The sequence below is a fragment of the Phallusia mammillata genome, chromosome 3 (genome assembly GCF_965637545.1).
Source record: "Phallusia mammillata chromosome 3, kaPhaMamm4.hap1.1, whole genome shotgun sequence".
NCBI classification, from domain to species: Eukaryota; Metazoa; Chordata; class Ascidiacea; order Phlebobranchia; family Ascidiidae; genus Phallusia; species Phallusia mammillata.
Genome location: NC_137254.1, coordinates 12,434,189 through 12,456,408, shown reverse-complemented (window position 1 = coordinate 12,456,408; position 22,220 = coordinate 12,434,189). Strand labels below are relative to the sequence as shown.

At 36.6% G+C, this 22,220-nt stretch overlaps 2 protein-coding genes and 1 long non-coding RNA gene across 3 annotated transcripts; 2 read left to right on the top strand and 1 right to left on the bottom strand.

Moving 5' to 3' along the window:
- Positions 1-5,352: 5,352 nt before the first annotated feature.
- LOC145220063 (uncharacterized) lies at positions 5,353-6,183 on the bottom strand. The gene has a single exon (XM_080087360.1). The coding sequence runs from the start codon at positions 6,127-6,129 to the stop codon at positions 5,353-5,355; it is 777 nt and encodes a 258-aa protein (XP_079943486.1). The 5' UTR covers positions 6,130-6,183.
- A 6,480-nt stretch (positions 6,184-12,663) lies between these two features.
- LOC145220310 (uncharacterized) lies at positions 12,664-14,795 on the top strand. The gene has a single exon (XM_080087559.1). It carries the CDS (start codon positions 13,418-13,420, stop codon positions 14,315-14,317), a length of 900 nt encoding a protein of 299 aa, XP_079943685.1. The 5' UTR covers positions 12,664-13,417; the 3' UTR covers positions 14,318-14,795.
- A 3,677-nt stretch (positions 14,796-18,472) lies between these two features.
- On the top strand, positions 18,473-21,836 carry LOC145218800 (uncharacterized). Its single transcript, XR_013857748.1, has 3 exons — positions 18,473-18,618; positions 19,689-19,792; positions 19,851-21,836. It is a non-coding gene; the product is annotated as an uncharacterized LOC145218800 (long non-coding RNA).
- The last annotated feature ends 384 nt before the right edge of the window (positions 21,837-22,220 follow it).

The following is a 22,220-nucleotide window of genomic DNA, read 5'->3' as shown; positions in this document are numbered from 1 at the left end:
TGGAAATCATCTTTAAAAGCTCTTTTGTTTAACTCTTTCAGTCACATGACTGGGACCATCAAATATTCCCTAGTAATTAATATTGATGGATTGCCCTTGTTTAACCACTCCCCTGACTTTAAACTGTACCCCATCCTCTGCATTGTATATAAAGTCGAAAGAAAACCAATTTGCGTTGGATTATACTCATCTGAGAAGTCAAAAGTGTCGAGAAATGCCGACTTCCGATATATTCTTGAAAGATTTTCTAACCGATATGCAGGATCTCATTGACCATACAATATGCTGTGGTGAGTTGATATTTGAAATGGCTTGCAAATGAAATATATGTTTGTGATGCCCCTGCAAGATCAGCATTAAAAAAGATCAAGTTCTATACTGGCTATAGTAGCTGTGAACGTTGTTCAGTAGTCGGAGTGTATGATACATATTCTCGTCATGTGTGTCTGATTGGAAGTGTTGCAACGTTAAGAAGCTATGAAGATTTTCTATCACAAGTTGATGAAAGCCATCATACAGGACACTCTGTGCTTGCCTGACATGGTGTGAACGTGATAGAAGGCTGTGGTGTTGTTACCAAGCGCTTGTTAAGTTGTGTACATTGCAACTTTGATATCTAACAGTTCTGCATGTCGGTTGTCAAATATTGTTTTGTTTTGTTTTATTTTTTCAGGCAATACAGTGTCAAATTTTCCCCCTCTGCTGTATATGTTATGAATAAAAAAATGCTGTTTAAGGACGACTTCATACCAAGGGAATTTAATCGCAAGATGAGAAGTTTTTTTAAGCTACCATACTGGAAGGCATCAGAGTTTAAATTGTTTTTACTTTATGCTGGTGTTGTAGTACTAAAGCATAAAAATGTTTTATCAAAGCAGAGATATCGACATTTTAAAATTTCTATCTTCATCCTGTGATGGACATAGGTTAAGTTTGTGTTCTGAGTTGCTTTGTGTCTTTGTTACAAAGTGTGCCACACTTTATGGAAAAGGTTTTATTTCCTACAATGTACACAGTCTCATTCACCTGGTGGATGATTGTGAGAATTATGGGTCTCTTGATTTAGTGAACTGTTTTGCTTTGAAAGTTACCATGGACTTTTGAAACAGTATGTAAAATCTGGGTTTAAACCATTACAACAAGTTGGCTATTATGCCTATCATTGCAATGAAAATATTTTGTTCATGGCATATGACAAATATGGGGGCATAGAGAGAGGTGACGTTGCTGATATTGTGGAAAAAAGTTTTTCATTAAATCTTTCGAAGGTGCAGTATATTATCATAAGCTGCGATTGTATTCTGACTGTATTATATGTGCTTTTAGACATATTCTTGCATGATGGCAGTAAGTACATAATCATTAAAAAGTACATAAATGTAAAACCATTTTTTACCAAACCTGTAAATTCATGTGATGTGGGAATTTTTGCAATTGACAATTTAAGTGTTTGTAGCATAAGCAAATGTGTTGTTCTTCCTTGCAAAAAATTGTTTGTTGCCATAGTCAATTCAAGTCAAGTCAAGTCAAGTCAAATTTTATTTGCATAGTCACTTCATCATTACAGTTCCATTGTTGAACGGATACGTAAACAGCAAGGACACCGAAAAAACCGTAGGTTATCGAGTCAAGTGTCCTGTTATTTGAATTGTGGTTGAATTCCGTTTTGGGTATGTCCTGCCGTAGGATCGCAACCGACCGCACGAACCTGGCGGGGTACGTCCGGTTGCATAAGACGGTGTTTGAACCCGCAGGTTCTGCTGGCCAAATGAAACCCGCCTAAACGGAAACACCAGCTCGGTTCCTCGGAACGTTTCCTGTGATCCCGTAGGCAGACCCGGGTGTCCCGAGGACAGTTCGTTGCGACGATGAAACTGTTGTCGTCGAGCATCTCCTCCTCTGCTTTTGTAAGATCGATCTCGAGATCTCTGATGTTGTTCGCTGGGGAAGGTGCTGCACTGTCTTCGACCCGGATGGCTGATCTGAAAAAACCGAATCCTACGGCAGTATTTTGTTCTTTTTATGTGACCAAGTTATCCAGTTTAATGATGTAATAGTATGGAATAAAAAGTCAAAAAGTAAAATCACACTAAGATAAAACTGAAACACACACAAAAAAAAACACGAAAGAAAAAAAGTGAAAACTGGTAGTTATGACGTAGGAGAACAAGCTGTATTATATGAATTCTGGTATAGGCGAGGACAGGAAAGTGAAATAATTGTTGAGGGGTGATATTGCCTTAATAAATACAGGCGAAGCTGTTTCTTAAAAGAGGACAAGCGTGACAGAGACTTAATATCGCGTGGTAAGTCTTCCCATACTTTTGGACCTCGATGACAAATTGATCTTGTGCCGAACGCGGTGTTTACGCGTGGATGAAAGTAGTTCTGGTTTTCAGCCCTTCGGGTGTTGTAATGGTGTACTGACGTAATAGGTGTGAAAAGGGAGTTGTATGTGGAAGGTAGTGCACCAGTATGAAACGAATGCAGCAGTTTGGCTACCTCAAGTTTGTAAATGTCTTTAAATTTTAGAAGACGCAAATCATGATATAGTGGAGTAGCGCGACATCGGTAAGGGCTGCGAGTAATAGCTCGCAAAATTTTGTTATGTTTGATGTTAAGGGTTTTAATTGATGCAGCGTATCCGCTACCCCACGCCGCGATCGCATATTGCAGATAGGGGTACGCAAAAGAGTAATAAATAATACGGAGAAACTGTTGTCCAAAGTAGTCACGCAGCTTGTACATGATACCGCAGGCTTGTGCTAGTTTTCGTTCCACATGAGCTATGTGTTTCTCCCATTTTAACTGATCGTCGATATAAACTCCCAGGTATTTTGTTTCTGTTGATCGCTGTATTTGCTGAGATCCTATGGAAATCGAAAACTGCTGCGTGTTTAAGCGCTTGGAAGGACAAAACAGTAAATACGTTGTTTTACTCGTATTAAGAGATAGTTTGTTGTGGCGCATCCAGTTGTCAACATAAACGAGTTCCTTGTTTACGTTGGCCTGTAGATCAGTCAGAGACTCTGATGACATGCTTAAACACGTGTCATCCGCAGAGTTTCGTTGTGAATTTAGAGTAAATCGTTTATGTAAAGCGAAAAGAATAAAGGAGCCAGTGACGAACCTTGAGGGCAGCCACAGGTAACGTTTAGCAGTTTTGATGTTACGTTTTCTATGCGTGTACATTGTTTGCGGTGACTTAAATAGCTACGGAACAGTTCTAAGGGGCTTCCCCGTATTCCATACTGATGCTCCAACTTCCACAACAAAACCCTGTGATCGACTGTGTCAAACGCTTTTGATAAGTCTAGGAAAATAGCACATGTATATTTCTTCTGGTCAAGGGCGGCTAACACTCTTTCATGTATGTCATAAATTGCCAGGGATGTGGACCGATTGCATCGAAAACCATACTGGTGAGTTGTTAACATTCCATTTTTTTCAACGTAGTTGTACAGACGTTGATATATAATTTTTTCAAAAATCTTAGCGAAAGGGGACAGTAATGAAATTGGTCTGTAGTTAGTGCATTCAACTTGTGAACCTGTTTTATGAATTGGTATTACTTCCGCAATTTTAAGTTCAGTGGGGTATTCCCCATGCTGTATACACCAGTTAAAAGTCTCTGAAAGCAAAGGTGAAATAATGCTTTTAACCATTTTGATGTATTTAATAGGAATTTCATAACTGGGCACAGACTTGCAACTGTCAAGAGTGGATATATACATTTCCACCTCATCTGGGGTAGTGTCATAGAAGAAGAAGGATGATGGCTTTGTTGTGAGGGAAATATCGGGTGGTGGCATTACTGGCTGTGGAATGGATGATGCCATATTTGCTCCTATGTTGGCAAAGAACTGGTTAAATTTGCTGGCCACAGTGATTGGGTCAGTAGTGCAATGTGCAGTACCATCTAGTTTTAGTTCAGTTGGAGCTTTGTGTAAAGTTTGTTTTCGGGACAACAATCTATTGATGATTTTCCACATTTCACCAATATCATTTCTATGATCTGTTAGTTCTTTTTCAATATACCTGTGCTTAGCATCTCGTAAAATGTGATTAAGCTTGTTACGGTACTGTTTATATTGGTTGTATTTACTTGTACTTGAGAAGCCTGACTTACATAATGCATGGTACATTTTATTTTTTATTTTGATTGACTTATAAATTCCCTTGCTTATCCAAGGTTTTTTGGCCAATTTCCTTCTTCTTCTAGTCATTGTGGTTAATGGTGCATGTCGTTCCAGTATTTCGTGGAATAAATGATTAAATGAAGTGAATTTATGCAATATGGTTTCACTTGGTAGTGGTATGTTGCTAACAGCATCTTTAATGTCTGAAATAAAATCTTCACTGCAAAATGAGGTCTCATTTCTGCTTAAGAGTTTTTCTGTTCTATCACCACAAGTTGAATGCAATAACACAAAGACAGGAAGATGGTCTGAAATGTCTACAGTCAGTATTCCTGATTTGCAGGTAATATTTTGATTGTTGGTATAAAAATGGTCAAGGAGTGTTTGGCTATGGTTTGTTATACGTGTGGGTTGACATATTAATGATGATAGACCATAAATTTCCATAGAATCTAAAAAGTTTTGAATGCCTTTTGCTTCCTTGTGCTGCATGAGGTCTATGTTGAAATCACCACATAAATAAACAGTTTGGTTGGCATCATTTAGTTTATGCAATGTAGATGATAGTGCATCCTGGAACACTTCAAATGAATGCTTTGGATGTCTGTATATTACTCCCAAAATAACATTTTTGTTTTTCAATTTAAGTTGGACCCAAAGACTTTCAGTATCTGGGACAGTAATTTCCAAGTCTGGTCTTATACTATATGCAACATGTGATTTTATATATACTCCAACTCCTCCGGCACTATGGGGAGTATCAGTGTGATGAAAGTTATATCCCATAATATCAGCATCAGTGCTTATGCCATTAAGGGTTATTCTAGTCTCAGTTATCATAACAATGTCAGGGGATCTGACCATATCAGACAGGAATAGTTCTAAGGCAGGTTTATTTTTTCTTAGGCTTCGAATATTTGTGTGCAATATATACATATCTTTGTTGCTATGTTGCTTCAGAGTACAGTTCAAGGATGCACAATCATAGTAGTCTGAATGGCTGTGACTAATGTTTGCTAGTAAACAGGGTGGATGTGTAGTTTTATTGGGTGAAATTACATGTACTAGCTCTAAGTTACTGATATTGCTGAAGGGTAAATTGGACAATAGGCATCGGGTACAAAAGTATGGGTTGTTGCTGTTGAGATCACTTGCGCATTTGTTACATTTCATGTGAGAAAAGGATTAAGGAATTTTGTAGATTAAACTGCAACTATTGTAAATAAATCTTATGCCTTACCAAGTCTTTGTCACTCCGGATGGCTATGATGTTACTGTCGTCATCCTTCTTCAAGAATGTCACTCCGTTTCTTGTCCAAATGTGGTTGAAGTGTTGCTCCCTCTTGAACCGGAGACAGTTATTAAATCTCTCCCTGTTCTTCTTTGTCAGGCTCTCATTAATAAAGATTTGATTGACCGGGGCTACACCTTTGTTGGAATGTTTTAATTTGTACCGGTTAGAGTATATTGCATCCCTCACTTTCCGGCTCATAAACTTAGCTATGATTGCTGGACGGGGATGATCTTTAGTAGATCTCCTTAGTCGGTGCGAGATGCTTATGTCAGGTTTGGAGATGGTGATTCCTAACCTCTTTACTGCAGAGATGACTAAATCATCTGTGCACTCATTTTCCAAATATGGCAGTCCCTTAAACTCCAAGCACGGTCTCCGACCATATTGCTCGAGATCATTTAGGTTCTCGGCATTGGAGGTGGCTTGCGCCTGTAGATCCTTAACAGCTTTTTTTAGTTCCTTATTTTCAGTTTTTAAGATTTTCATTTCAGCTTCGTTTTTTACCAGCTGAGTTTTAACATTTTCATATTGATCTTGCAAGAATTTTTGGCTCTTGCGGATCTCCCTTAGCTCGTTGATCAGTTCTTTTAGGGTTGAGTCAGTGGAGGTTTTACTCTCCCGAACCTCATCCCTCAGGGATTCTATCTTCTCAAGAACCAAAGATTGTTCTTCCTTCTTTTTCTTTAATTGAGACATATTCCAAAGTTTTCACACAATATTTCAGCAGATCACTTTTTTGTATTTAAATAATGCTACATAGGCAACCTTATTCAAATAGAAGCCATAGAAATTGTCCATTGCATAGAGCCATAGATTAACATATGTGCAACATTCCTTTGCTCATATACAATTATATTGTAATGTTTTCATAGGTTTGTTGGTGCAACTTTTTTAAACCACCATTTTGTGCATGTGATTTACTTTTTACAGGACTTAGCATGTCAGTACTGTTGCAAACAAAATCATGAAAAAGTATGTATGTGTTAAGTTTGTGGGATGTGGTTCTACAGATGTTGTCTGTAGAGAATGGATGTTAGATGAAACCAAGTGCAAATGGCCTGAGGAGGGGGGTGTTAAATGGCGAGAAAACTGTTGTTTGCCCGGAGATTGGAAATCTTACAATTGTCAAGTCTTATGTGAATCAAGTATGTGTTTTTATTGATTATTAAAATACATGAAAATTACTCTGTTACAATTTGCAGATTCATATGACCGCTGCTTGAAAAAAGCTTATTCTATAAGTGATGTACCTTCTTCCTCGGATGAAAGCCAATTGATCGAAGAAGTAAACAAAGTACCAACTCTTTTGCGCACCTGTGCTTCAACTTCCAAACTGCAAGCTTTAGTGCAAATCTTTACTGCTGGCTGTGTTTTTGTATTTGTAATTAGGTATTTTTGTTTCAGAACATTTTTGAAACCAGCTCAAATCCCAATTCCACCAATCTGACAACATTATCTACGAAATGATGTAAATAAAGGCACAATTGGCGCAAATATTGCGTGCAGCAAATCGATTGGAAAACAATTTGATGCATTTACAAGCAAACAGGAAGAAATACGTTTTCAGACCTTTAGCCCAGCCAAAAATGACATTGAACTAAACTCTTTATTAGAAAATGTCAAAGTATGTACCTCATAGAATTAAGTTTTTTTTGTCAGTGAAGGGTTTGTTGTGACATTGTTTCTTGTTTTGCAGGATTGTGCACAAATTGCTAAAAGAATTGAAAGAGAGAACTTAAGGTCCACTGTGAGGAACTTTATTAGATAATTTATGACTCGTGAGTTGGCCATGAAATTTTCACGGACGGGTCTTGGTCCAAAAAGACAACATACAAAGCAAGTTTTCAAAGGACATAAACTTAACGAACTATTACTTCGTAAGTATGTCCTTTTTGTTGTATTCTTGACTTGGATTTGTCAAAGATTTTTTTTATGAAGCGTGATAGATAACAGTGATGGCTGATACATAGGAATATATAAACAAAGAGCATATAAAGCTTATGGACTTCAATATAATTTGCTTTGATATGTTTTCATAAGGTGTTGTTTTTGCAGATGTGCTGCAATTTACCTGCTACAAACATGCCACCATTAATATTGTTGTAAAAGACATCAAAGTGACCCTCGCTGAAGTAAGTACGTAACTTATTTTGCGCTGTTTAAGCGGCAGGGTGGCGAAAGACCCTAAGGTCACCTTGTCAGCCACCCTTGATTTCAAAACAGGCAATCAAATGAATAAACAAAACAGAAAACATACAAAGGTAAGAAAAGAATCAGCCATCGGAAAAATTTGCCTATTTACATTTAAGCAAAGAACAAAAACGAAAAAGAGATGGATCGACAAGCAAGTGTACTACAAAATGTACTGAAGAAACGAAAAAGGGCACGGAACGAAAAAGACGATTGTGGTAGGAAAACCAGAGTGAAAAAGATCAGCTAACAACGAACTACGATAGCAAAAACCGGTGACAAATGGGGAAAAATACGCATAGAACAAAAAACAATGTGTGTGATTATGAGAGGGCGTGATTATGAAAAGAAGTACAGGTGAAAGAATGATAAACAAACCGAAAGCACATAAGGAAATAAAAAAGGAAAGCAGATAAACAGATGACGAAGGAAGAGGAAAAATTGATAAAAAACTGCTAACCGTAACTTTATATGATGGACTGAAAAACAACATTGCAGTAGAGAACTTAAGTAAGCAAAGTGTAAACAAAAATAGAATGCGTTTAGATAAATAATAAACAAACCGAAAATATGTGAGGAAATGAAATACGATGACGAAAGAAAAAAGAAATACGATGACAAGAGCACGCGGATGAAAAGAGAAAAATTGCATTGCAGTAGCGAAATAAGTAAAGCGAAATGTATACAAAAAGTAGAAAGCGGGTGGATAAATAGTAAACGAACCGAAAATAGGCTGCGTGAGGAAATAAAAAAAAAAACGATGACGAGAGAACAGATATAAATGAATGAATGAGTGACACTCACTTTTTTTCAGAACAAAAAAAAAAACAAAAACACTGGGAGCCGCCCTTTTACAGACCTTTATAAATTAAATGTCACTGTAAACACGTTTTTATATCTCACGACATTCGACTTTTTGTTGTTAGTTAGTTCCTTGCATATTAGGTACACAGTTAAGGCAAATGGAACTTCCCACGTAGCATCGAACGCTGTGTTTTCGTGAGACGCGGATTTTTCTCTGTAGTTAACTGGTATTGTTAGACAACTAGTAACAAACAGATATTGTTACGCGCGCAAACACACTGCAAAACGAACCAGTAACCTTGTGCGTTAGCATTAACCTGCCTGCCGCCAGTTTACCTCTACGTTTCAGGGTATAGACGCGGTTGTAGCTAACTACTAGAAATTTCTCCATTTGTGCATTAATTTCATAGTATATCTATATTTTTTCTTAAATTCCGGACTTTTAAGTACATTTTAACATTTCTCCCTGACGCAGATTTAAACCCCAAATTCCCTGACATGTCAGGGAAAATCCTGACGTATGGCAACCCTAGTTTAGACGCGATTAGTGAAAGAAGTACACCATTTTTATGCTACTTTCCCAGACTAATTATTTCAAGTTAACAAATTAGTCTGCTGTTGAAACTGCGACCAAACACACCAGAAACCTACGTTTTAACAAAAAACGCGACATACACTTAAATTTTAATCTGTTACATGGCGATGATACAGTGAACACTTCATGTAAGATTTTTATCTGACCGTCAAGTATGAAAAACAATATCCGTAGCGAAATCGGATGCGCAACGAACGCGTCTCTGATCTCTATAAACACTGGATTGCGCTACTGGCGTCACGGTTAAGGCGTAATGGCGGCTGAAAAAGAAGCCCCAAAAATGCACTGCGGGCAATGGGGAGAGAGAGTGGAAAAATGACGATAATTTTTGTTTTAGGCATTTGTATAGCGATTTTTGCAGATATGATTTGTAGATTAATAGGACACATGTATTTGGGTGTGTAATAACCTATAAATATGCGCAGATTACATGGCTACTTCCTTCACACAAGATGATGTAATTCTTTGTGTGACATTACCTTGTGCTAATCCAAACTGCTGTTTTTGACAGTTATCAAACTTCAGGAAATTCTGACCACCATGTGGAATAACGTTTTAATTAAAATCACAAAAACTAAAATAATATTTCAACTATTTTATCACTATTTGAATTTTTTTTCTTGATTAAAGTGCATTTGGTTTGGGTCTTTATTGTCTTGCCATGGTGAAATTATGAAATTTTGCAATTTTCAGACATAATAGGGTTTATATTCATCCAATAACAACCTTTATTGTCTCTGGTAAAATTCAACTGGAATGTTTCAGTCTCCTCCCAACCCCTCAAGCTTTATGACACTGCAAGATTACAATACAGCCTTTTTCGACAACAAATACACTACAGAGGGACTGAAATTAGATTAAATATTTTGTGTGTGTATACTGTTCTACTTCTACTGTGCATGTTTTGTAATCATTTCTGACACTGCCTGTAACATGATATGCTGCACATTTTAAACTTAACAAATTTGAGGTTGTTATTTTGTGAACGCATCATCTGTTATAATGATGATCATCTGACAAAAATACAGGATATGTGTGTGAACTTGGCTGGTGTATTTGTTGCCTTCAGTCCTGTAGTCAGGGTTGCCATCGACTTAAAACCAAAAAAAAATAAGGACAACCGAGAAAACATTTTTTTATGTGAAACGAAACAAACGTTTTTGAAGAAATCTTTGCATTTATACGAGCCATGACATAATATTTGCAATATTTTGAGAAGAAACAATCTGTTCCAGCAACTGGTTGTTCGTAGAAAATACTAAGTGCATCTCACAACAGGCCGAATCTAGGTTCAATTCCACTTGTAGCTGGGAATTTGACTAAAGTAATTGTTGAAAATAAGACAAAATAAGGACCACAGTCAAAAATAAGGACATTTCTTAGAAATAAGGACAATGAACTTTTCAAAGACATAGCCCTTCAAAATAAGGACAAATCTTAGAAATAACGACGGTATGGCAACCCTGCCTGTAGTGTTGGTGATAACTGGTGTGCAGGTGTGTTTTTGCAGAAAATTGCTTATTAAGTACAATAAAAACAATATTTAATGATTCTGACTGCAATAGTAGATAAATAGGCAACTCATTTGGGTAGTTAAACCTCTCCACCCTAACTGCTATGATGTCTTGAAAGCATTTTTAAGCATGTATCTCTTTGAGATATTAGAATTTTGTTGAGAGTTTGTAGTTTGAGAATTCACAACATTACCAAAAATTGTTCAACGCATGTTGGTTGCAAACTGAAAAGGGTAGATTAAATGAGCTAATTAGATTGATGGTTTGTAACATAGAAGCAAAATAATGTTGAACTTACTACAAAAAAAACTAAACAGCCATATTTTAGCTCCAAGACTTTGCTGGCAATCAAAAACAGCAGTTTGGATCAGCACAAGGTGATGCTAAATAAAGTATCACATCGTCTTGTGTGAAGAAAATAGCCATTCTTGTTGGATTTTTGTCTTAAATCAGTGCTTCCCAACCTTTTCCAGCTCGCGGCCCACTTCAAAACAAATTTGGGGGGGCGGAGCACCGTTTAACATTGCGACAAAACCACAATGGAAAAATAACTAAAATTGAGACAGAAAAGTAATAACCACACAAGCAATAGTTCTGTTAATGTGGAGCTTGAGCTTGTTGATTTCATATGATGAGATCACTACTACTTTCTGAGATTTTTTTCTTTTCTTTCTTTACTTTCCTTGCTTCATTAATTTTGTAGCTAGTCAAAGACCAAATAAAGCTAACAAAGACAGTTCTAGCATCAAGATTTTACAACTAGTACAAGTACTGTTGTGACGCGACAATTGCAGTTTGTTTGTGTAATAAAGGTTTGTTTAAGTTGAAATCGTACCCGGCTTTCATAGTGAGTAATATTATATTATTGAGAAAAATGTTAAAATTGAAAGTACGTTCGCACATACTGTGCAACTTTTTTAACTTCTATAGTGGTATGGTAATAGTTTGAAAAGCTTCGCGGCCCACCAGAAAGTTCGTCGCGGACCACCGGTTGGGAAGCACTGTCTTAAATATTAATAAATGCATGTAAACTACTTATATTGCACAATAAAACATTTATTACCACTTAATAATGATTTATTTCAACATTAACTGAATAATGTATTACCAGTACACATACAATAATACACATCACAGTCAATCAACACATATTTATTGGTTATTACACACAGAAATACATGCGTCCTATTAATCTACAAATCATATCTGCAAAAAACGCTACACAAATGCCTAAAATAAAAATTATCGTCATTTTCCACTCTCTCCCCATTGCCCGCAATGCATTTTTGGGGCTTCCTTTTCACCCGCCATTACGCTTCAATTTGCTTCAAAAATCACCCAACCGTTCAACGGATTAGCGCAATCCAGGGATTATAGCAGTGGTTCTCAAAGTATGGGTCGCGCAGGGTAAAAAAAATGGGTCGCGCTATGGTGATTCAATTCTGAACGAACTATTACTGCATTAAGTAAACACAAACAAACTTACTTAATGCAGTAGCAAAGTCAACTCACTCGACCACGATGTACAGTAAAGTAAACCAATCTTTACCATATACAGACGACAATAGGCTTCCAACTTTACTGTCACGCACATGGCGATTGTAACGTCGTAACACGGGGAATAATAGGACAAGTATTCGTACAACGAAACATGTTTAGATTTGGGATTCACTTCTATCAACGATCATGGTGCTGCAAAGCCACAATGTGTGTTGTGTTATGTAGTGTTTTCGAACGAATCGAATTTTGGCATGCTTTGCGACGACGACGTGGCCTCGAAATTGCAATCCGTTTCGTTGTCGAACAGGACAGTTAAGGTCGAATCACAGACCTTTTACTGAATATCAATATCAAGTGATCTCTTGAATGAAAAATAGAGCCGTGCATTGAAGATTTATGAAAGAAAAAATTCAATTTAATGAAACACGCTACAATAAATCAATCATTTGTTTCTAATTAATCATTGTTTCATAGTACTGTGTACTACAACTGGCTGTCTGCGTCTTTTTCATGCATATAAGAAAAAAATACATTTTTTAATGTTTGAAGCTTGGGTCGTGAGATGTTCATACAACTCAGATTTGGGTCGCGGTCAAAAAAGTTTGAGAACCACTGGTTTATAGAGATCAGTGGAACGCGTATGTCTGATTGTCTGCGCACTCGCAATGCACGACTGCCTTTTTCTTTCAGCTACGGTTCACTGCACACTTAATTTTCGCTGCCACGCATGGCCCAGTTTAACATTCACGACGCGTTTCGGGATGTTTCGCGCAGAAATTAGCTAGTAATGTTACATCTACCGACTACGAGCGGTTTTTATTTATTTGAATGCATGTAGTGGTAGTTGGTCAACAGCAACAGCAGCATGCGGTGCAACACAATAATGTGTATGTAAGTAAAACGTTGTCAGACTATTGTTCTGTTCTTACCTAGCTCTGCTGTTCGGGTGACTTTTTTTTCTCAAGCAGAATTTATTTCTGTTGTCAGTTTATTAAAAGTTCACGTTTTTTTAGTTCATACAGCGATTTATTTGTGGGAATCAAAAATACAAAAAGAGCTGTGGACAGATGCAGGAAAACAAAAAAATCGTTGGTGAATTGCTCGCTAGGCAAGATTTAATTAGTTTTTTCGTTGTTTCTGAACCGGTTGTGTGAAATTAGTTTGTGATAACATTTAGGTGTAGTCGAGTAATTTGTTTATTCAAACTTTCTAATCTGTTGTGATGCGTGTTTGATTGTGATTTATTACCTTATAACAGCAAACTATTTGGCAAAGCAAGTTAATTCAACAGCCCTGATTTATTACAGCGTAATCTAGAATATTGCAAAAGCAACCGCCGGGTAGTGCGCTGGCACCTACCTATGAGAACCAACTACTTTGAATGTGTGTTAGCTGGGACATGAATGAGCAATTACACCAAACTGGAAATTGGAAACAACTTCATCGGTGTGATGTTCGTGAAACAGGATCTAGTCAAAAGGAAGTTTTGAACACACACATGTCTCACACTAAGAAAAAAATCCATCGGTGTGACGTATGCGAAAAAGAATTTCGGCAAAGTGGAGTTTTGAAAAGACACATGTTGACTCATAGTAAAGAAAAAAACCATCGGTGTGATGTTTGTAAGAAAATGTTTATGCTTGATGGTAATTTGAAAGCACACATGTTGATTCACACAAACGAAAAACCACATCGATGTAATATTTGTGATAAAAGATTTAGATATGGGTCAACTTTGAAATCACACATTTTGACTCACACTGAAGAAAAACCACACAGATGCCATGTTTGTGAAAAACGGTTTCGTCAGGGGGGAACTTTGAAAACCCACATGTTGACTCACACAAAAGAGAAACCACATCGATGTGATGTTTGTGAGAAAAGATTTAGTCAAGCTGGAAGTTTGAAAACACACATGTTGACTCACACAAAAGAAAAACCGCATCGATGTGAAGTTTGTAACAAAGCATTTGCACTCCGTGGGCATGTAAAGCTACACATGTTAACTCATTCCAAAGAGAAGATTTATCAATGCGATATTTGCAAGAAAAGGTTTGGATTGGCTGGAACTTTGAAAGGACACATGTTGACTCACACACAACAGAAAACTCATCGATGTCGTGTCTGTGAAAAGACATTTAGATTTAAAGGAAATTTGAAAATACATATGCTAACGCACATGGAAGAGAAATTGCATAGATGTAATGTTTGTGCAAAGAGATTTAGACAGCTTGGAAGCCTAAAAAGACATATGTTGACTCATATAAAACAGGTAATGTAGTTGGATGTATAATTGTGTAAAAACGGTCCCATGTTACATGATGTACATACAAAGTTGAGAGCAGTTGTGTATTTTTTTATACTCTGTCTGTGGGTGCCCTTGGAATAAATTTTACCACATTAATCGAAGTAAAGTGAAGAAAGTCAGTTAAATGTCTATTCACGCGAGTTTAGAGATGTCTGCCCTACCATAACCTGCTGTTTTATTGTATTTCGAACAGACCAAAATCTGCACCGCAATACTAACGTTATGGACGCGTATGTACGTGGGAATTTATTTTGTCACAAATGATTTCAGGTTTGAGTCGTAAAGTAGTGAACATAATTTATGCCTATATGTACGTAATTATTTAACATCGTATGTATGTACCAGCCAGCCAGGTAAATAATGTGTGTTGTCAGTTTAATAAATCACGACTGCAATGGCCAGCAAGCCGTACTCTGTACACGTCAAATGTCCAGTTAAAAATTATTGTGATGTGCGGTCAATCAATTTACATAAAACGCGATACCCTGGGCCAACATATCGCTTCATTTATCCATTCACTTTCGTACAAACGTGGTGTACCACGAATCAGGTTGTAGAACGGAAAAAAATATCGCCGAACCTAAATGCAAGGGTACTTTAAAGGCGCAGAAGAGCTCAAAACCGACCGCCATGCGTAGATAATTTCCGGTTGGGTTTAAAACGCTGCGATTATGTACCACCGTTTTAGTACGTTTGCACATAAAGAAAGGTGCAGCATATGCTTAGGGGGCTTGACAAACTAAGGCCTATGCTTTTCAAGGATGAAAAGAAAATGGCAACATGGGTAATATTACTATGAAACGTTTGCTGTTTTGTACTTCATTAATAACTTCTCAGTAAACAGTACTGAATACTGATCTAACTCTTTGTTGAAACAAGCCAAACGCAGCTTAAGTAAACCTATATGACGCCGAGTACTTTAGTTAAGTTACTACATAACTCTATTATGCACTCTATTACCCCTTTTGCTTTAGAAACGTTTGACTTATTAAGCGCACAAGATTAATATGAGCGCATAGTTGTAAACACATGCTTCCAAAAAGATTAAGCAAGTTCAAAACCGTAATTATTCATTAAGTGATTTTAGAAACGTCAAATATAACATGGGTAGAAACTGTTTAAGACGTTTCTTCTCATTAGCACGTATAGGGACGATACAAATTAGCCTTAAGAACATTTAATGACAACTATAGTTTCAAAAGTAATTAAAAAACTTCTTCACAAGGCCATTGTCAACTTTTTAAAATTCAATAAACTCCTGAACCCGAACAATTCTGGCTTTCGCACTCTACTATCACCATTCTTCTATATGGGGCGCCGTTGTCGAACAAATTAAGTTGCAGCAAGTTGGCTAAGTTGCTGCAAGATAGCTAACAAGCAACTTAGCGTTAACTTGCAACGAAACTTAGCCAACTTGCGACGCTAAGTTGTCGCAACTTAGCTATCTTGCGAGAAGTAGTAAATCGGTTGACTTCAGTTGTTACTAAATTATCAAGGCAACAAACCGGACGTGTCAGTGCTAATACTTGTAACACTTACTGGACGATCAACTTCCAGGAGTGGACAGGTGCATCGCCAGCTGGGGACAAGGCAGACAAATAATGTATGTAAAATCACATGCCATAGATTTCTAAACATGTTTGTATCTGTTTGTACCAGTAGTTCTCAAACTGTGCGTCGCGACGCTCTGCTGCGTCGTTTCAACTTTTTAAGGGCGTCGCAGAATAGTTCCGTTTCGTAACTTTTTATTGTTGTACTTATAAACACAACTTTAATAATAATTATCCCATTAACTTTGATTTGCTGGTGCGTCGCAAGTCCAGAAAACTTTTCCAGAGGCGTCGCAACAAAAAAAGTTTGAGAACCACTGCAGTACACTATTGCGGCAACCACATTAAAAAGAACAAAAACAATCCAGGGGCAAATTAATTTTTGTTTTGCTTCTGATGAAAAAAAAAAACTCTTACAATCGTCGCAATCATGATTTACCCGTGTCAACTGTTCATGCGTGAGTTATGTCAACCCAAAAATGTTTAACAATTTATTACTAGCGCCTCGTCCGCTTGTTTTACCATACTTAGCCACTAACTTTGTATGCTTCTTCAAGACATTATTTAACGAGATTCATCCGTAAGGAAGCACAAATTACAGAAACAATTGAAAATTAACTATTGAAGGTTTGCGTAGACATTTAAAAATACCTGCAAGTAAACTAACACTTTATTTGACAGAGTTTGTTCTGACGTTTTCTCTCGCTTCAAAATAACTAACACTACAGCAGTGGTTCTTAACGCTGACTCAGGGGTTCGACGAAGGTCTATTGGAGTACAACACACATACTCATATTCGTTAAACTTTAGGGTTCTATAGTCTCCAAAAAATGGCGATTTTTCATTTGCTAAATGCCAAAGGTTAACTTAAGGCAGGAAGGAAACTACTTACTACTGCATGCCGCATGAATTGCACAACATTTTCGTGCGGAACAAATTTTTTATATTTTCAAATTCCGCGTAAAAATACCCAAAGCACAAGTGGTTTTATATATCATCTCTACAGGTTTGATTTTTTTGCTGCTACATGTTTGCAGCAAACAAGGCATGCAGATTTGTTACCTATTTCGACTAAAAAAATAGTTTATCCATTCTTTTCGGATACCCCTAGCTCCATTACCGATCTGTCTTGTTTTCCAAATACATATTTTTAATTACAATGTAAGGATCGCCTTTTTAAAATTAACAGCACATGACAAATGATTTGTTACTGCAAGAACAGACAATCGAGTGACTAATAAGTCACGAATATAGCAAGTGGTTGAAAGTGTGGCAATTTTTATGGAAGTTTGACGTCATAATGTGGAATTAAGAGATATTGGAAATAAATTACCAATAATGTTTTTCCAAGAAATATTTATAAACTTACACTTTCAAAAAAAAAATGTATTGGAAAAAGTCTTGCAGCAGTTCCAATGTTTTGATCTTTTTACGGCAACGGGTCAGTAAACAATCTACTTTCGTAAAATAAAATTACGTACAAAATTCCAGTTTTTTTTATAAACGCAGTCGGTAAAACGAACTAACTGAAATCGGTCTGGCAGCAGTTCCTTTGGTTTGTTTCGTAATTTCAAAATACGTTTACTGTCCTGTCTGTTTTGATCCAGATACATAGTTAATACCAGTGTTTCATACCGGAACGAAACGGAACGTTACACCGGAACGAAATAAAAAAATATTCAAGATACCGGAACGCAACGAAATACCGTTATTTTTTATTCCGGTGTTCCGTTCTGGACGTTTATCATGAAACAATTGCTGAAAATTTCGCGCCGTTGAACTATGATAAAAATTGAAGCTCCACAATTTACATCCGTTTGACCATCATTGACAAATGTTATGTGACGTAACAACTACCGACAGTAATTGTTGGGTGTTGCAACTTTCTTTATTTTTTCGCTTAATAGCTGTAAAGACCACAAAAATGTTCTTTCGTTGAGACCGAAATACCGTTCCAAATTTATTTCGGTCAGGCCGGAACGAAATGAATTTATCGGTCCAGAACGAAATAAATAATTTGCTTAGAACGAATAATTTCCTCAGAACGTTATTTGATTTCGTTCCGTTCCGGTATGAAACACTGGTTAATACACACTAACATGTCATTTCTGGAAAATTGTATTTGGCACAATCATTGCAGTTGCTTAATTAGCTGTACAAGATGGAAAACTTTAGGATGAGTAGTATTCTTTTTACTCTTCAAGTTTTTGCTGCTAGGATAATTTATGCCTATCAAGTACCCGAAAGAAAATGCAAAACAGTTCAGTTTGTGTAATACCGTAAGCTACAAAAATGTTTTGAGATATTTTTTAAGTTTTTGATCTAACCCACATACCTTCGATTAATTCCAGGGTGGCCACAACCTGGACAGGGTACTAACAGCAAAAGCAGTAGGCAAGGACCTCAAAAAAGTTGTCTGTCGAAATCAACTTCAATCCTTCATACATAACTATAAATTCTGTTCCCAATCCATACGAGATCCCTGTGCAAAAAAATGATTTTTAAGATCCAACAATATTATTTAATTACAAAAGATATACTTTATGTCACATGTATAAATATTGTTTTGTATACAGAGTTTTGTTACATAAACATTTAGGCATTCACCTAATTTTAATGCTACTGGCTGTTGTAACCCAGACATTTATAGAGCAAGGAAATATAACTTACAAGAAAGCATTTGGAGAGAACTTGAACATCCTCCATGAAATATGCGGCCAAAAGGTTGATTATGTTGATAAGTTTCGGAAGACTGCTTTCCATTGTTTGTTTTTTCTAGATATATTTGTTTGTATACTTTCTTCACTGAAGGTTTAGTGCATATTTTTAATGCTCTGCAAAAACACCACCCATTAAACTGCAGCAAATTTTTAAACTGGTGTGAGATAAAACCACATTGGTACCTGTAAATAACTTGAATGTTGCCACACATTTTGTCGAGCATTTGCTTTTGAGCATCACCTTTGTTCATTAGCAAAGAGTAGTGTTAGAAAAGAAATTCTGCCTTTTATTAAAACGGCCATTCATTTATGACAGTTTTTACTGCAACATTTTGTCAATAAGATCTTGTTGCAGATAATATTTTTTCCATGTGCTTGACTGCAAGTTCTAAATCTGGATGTTGCTTTGTACTTTCTTCCGACACCCATTGTTTAAGCATATTGTGTGAAGGCAAGGCACTGAAAATAGGGGACCAGTTCACACAACCATATGGTCTCTTTCCCGCAAACGCCCCAAGGTGGAAACTTACACCTGTTGACACACACTTGTGTTGGCTTGTGTCTTGTTAAATATTTTTTAGCACGAATAGACATTTAAAAACACGCTTGTGAGCTGTTTGTAAAACGTTTAATGACTTTAGATTTTTATTTGGAAATTATTTTTTCTGCAGATTTAGGGCGTTTTAAATTTATCTTATAGTTAAAAAGTTCAGAAAAGCAAATGTTGAACATTGTGATAGTTAAACCAACTAATATATTTGAAGTTAATATTAAACTGTGGACTGACAAGACTTTGATTTGTTACTTGCAGTGAAATACGTTTAATTTGTTGCAAAATAATATTCGTTAATGTTCATGATGAAACTGATAACCAGCCCAGTAACCACAGACTGTTTGTAACCTTTTGTGTGTAAACAATGCCCCAAAACAGATACACTAAGCGTCACAATCTTTATTATGACGTCATAAACAGTTAAGACTGGTCGTCAGATCGTTTTTTAGATTCATCAACTTGGAATTTAATTAGGTTGACGGTTTTTGTGCTTTCAGCGACATAACTGTTTCAATTTTAAGATTCTTTTAGCGCCGAGACGACAAAGGAGTTGTGGGAACTGGTGGAGATTTATTCTAACGATGTTGAAATCTTTCCAATGCTGATTGTTGAGATGTGGAGCAAGGTGTGAAGATTGAAAAGACAAAAAATCTTTTAAAAACGCCAATCCTGTTCTTTTGCAGGTGCTTGTTTACGTTGGAAAATATTTACAATCGTCAAACTTTATTGTGAAACCACATTTAAAGAAAATATTGTAACCCTAATCAATACTCTTTTATCGCGTCGCAAATAAATTTATCCTAAAACTTGTGCATGTTTCAGAAACCAAAATAATCTACCTTGCTGTACATTAAAAAAGATCGTGTGGCCTGCGAACATTTTTAATAGCTACGTGTTTAACACGGACCAAGTACTTTGTCCGACCATAGAGTTAACATAGATTTTATATTACTGACTGCTAGAAATAAAGCATTTTTGGTTGATCGTAACGGCATACCTGTTAAGAATTGGTAAAACCATTGTTTTTACACATAGTATTTATTAAACTACAGCTTTTTGGTAGTTCATGGCATGAATATATTATGTTGTAGCTAGGTGTTTATTTGAGATACATCTTAATGGAACAAAACAATGTGCGAATACGCCGCATAAGACGAGAGTCAAAGAAAGAAGGCAATCTGTTCGGTTTTTACACGATAACGGTAGTGAGAGAGGCCGCTACAATGTAACATTTTTGTTGTCAAGAACTGTGTCAGATATTACGTAAAACGGTGTGGGTAAAGGGGAAACTACGAAAAGTCTAGCAACTACTGTATTTATCTTAACGAACTAATACAAACCAAAAGTTGGTGTATGCATGAAACCAACAACGAATATTATACGCATTTTTATTTTTTGTAATGCGATAAAATGACACGTGGAGTGGAGGCAACTATGGGGCAAAGTCCGCATGAAATGTCATCCTAAACACAATTTATTGTGTTTATCATTTTACAAGTAGTCACTAAAAACAATATATTAGGATGAAACAGCATACATATATCATATTTACGTAACACATTTTTTGGTGGGATTTTACAATTACGGCTTATTTGCGCTCCATAATCAAAAGCAACAACATTTTGAACAGATACGTTTAATTGGTGGGTTCTCTAGTGTGAGTCAAAATGTGGCAATCCAAATGACTCCTTCGTCGAAATCTTTTTTCGCAAGCAGTGCATCCAAACGGTTTCTCGTTGGTGTGGATTGACATGTGTGTTTTTAATTGGCTATGCTGGGCAAATTGTTTCTCACAAACATTACATCGATGTGGTTTCTCTTTAGTGTGGGTGATTATGTGTAGTTTTAAATTTCCCCTTGGGCGAAATCGTTTCTCACAAACGATGCACTGATGGGTTTTTTCTTCAGTATGAGTCACCATGTGTGATTTTAAAAGTCTACCTTGGCCAAACGTTTTCTCGCAAATATTGCATCGATGAGGTTTTTCGTTGGTATGGGTCAGCACGTGGGTTTTTAAAGTGTGTTTTCGTTTAAACTGTTTCTCACAAACATTGCATCGATGTTTTTTTCTTTAGCGTGAGGCACAACATGTGTGCTTTCAAAAGTCGACTTTTGCATCGATGAGGTTGTTCTCCCTTTGGGTTATGTGCTTTTTTAGATGTCCCTTTTTGCCAAATCGGTTCTCACAAACAATACAGTAACCAGATTCCACTTAAGTGCGATCATTAACTTCCCGTCTTTGCGGTGTTGGCAGAGTTGTGGTTCAAGTTTGTTCCATTTCCATGCAAGAATGTTGTTTAAAGCACATAGAAAAAGTAAATTACTTCGAATCTAAAACTTCAAAGCATATATTTGCTAGATGTTAAATTGTAGTGTCGCCATTGTCATCTGTCAACTCTATTCTTCTGCAAAATAAACATCAATAAGTGACATTTCTCTGTTTCATGCTTTTATTTTAATGTTAAATGGCGGCTAAGAATTGATTTAACTCTTGGCTACACATTTGGCTTGATAAACGTATCTAAATGCATTTAGTTGGGCTGTAAAGTCACACGCGTCAGGCTTTTGTACTCCTATAATGTACAAAGCAACAATCAATTTAACAATAAAGTTGTAAACAGTTAGGAATAACCAAATCGTCGAACTAAATTATAGCATAAAGCAAGAATTTAATCTAAACTTTTAAATCTACAATCTTAAAAAAAAGTTCACTTTTATCCTCATTGCACCTTAAGAAGTGTTGCTTTTAAAATGTACAGGATAACGTGGTGCATTATTATGTTCATCATGCCCATCAAAGTCTTCGTGCTCATTGCCAAGTCTGTGTTGCTCAGTTGGTAGAGCGCAAACCCGAAAGGCTGGTGTCATGGGTTTAAATCAGACTAGAATTTTCTACCCACGCCTTACCATACGGGAATGATTAATCCTGGTGTACCTTGATTTAGAAACTAGTGTGCCATGACCATGTTAACTGATTGCTGGCCAATCTAACGATTTCCTGCGGTGTTGGACTTTGACGTGCTAATAGTAGAGCGCGTGTCTTGGAAAGGCCG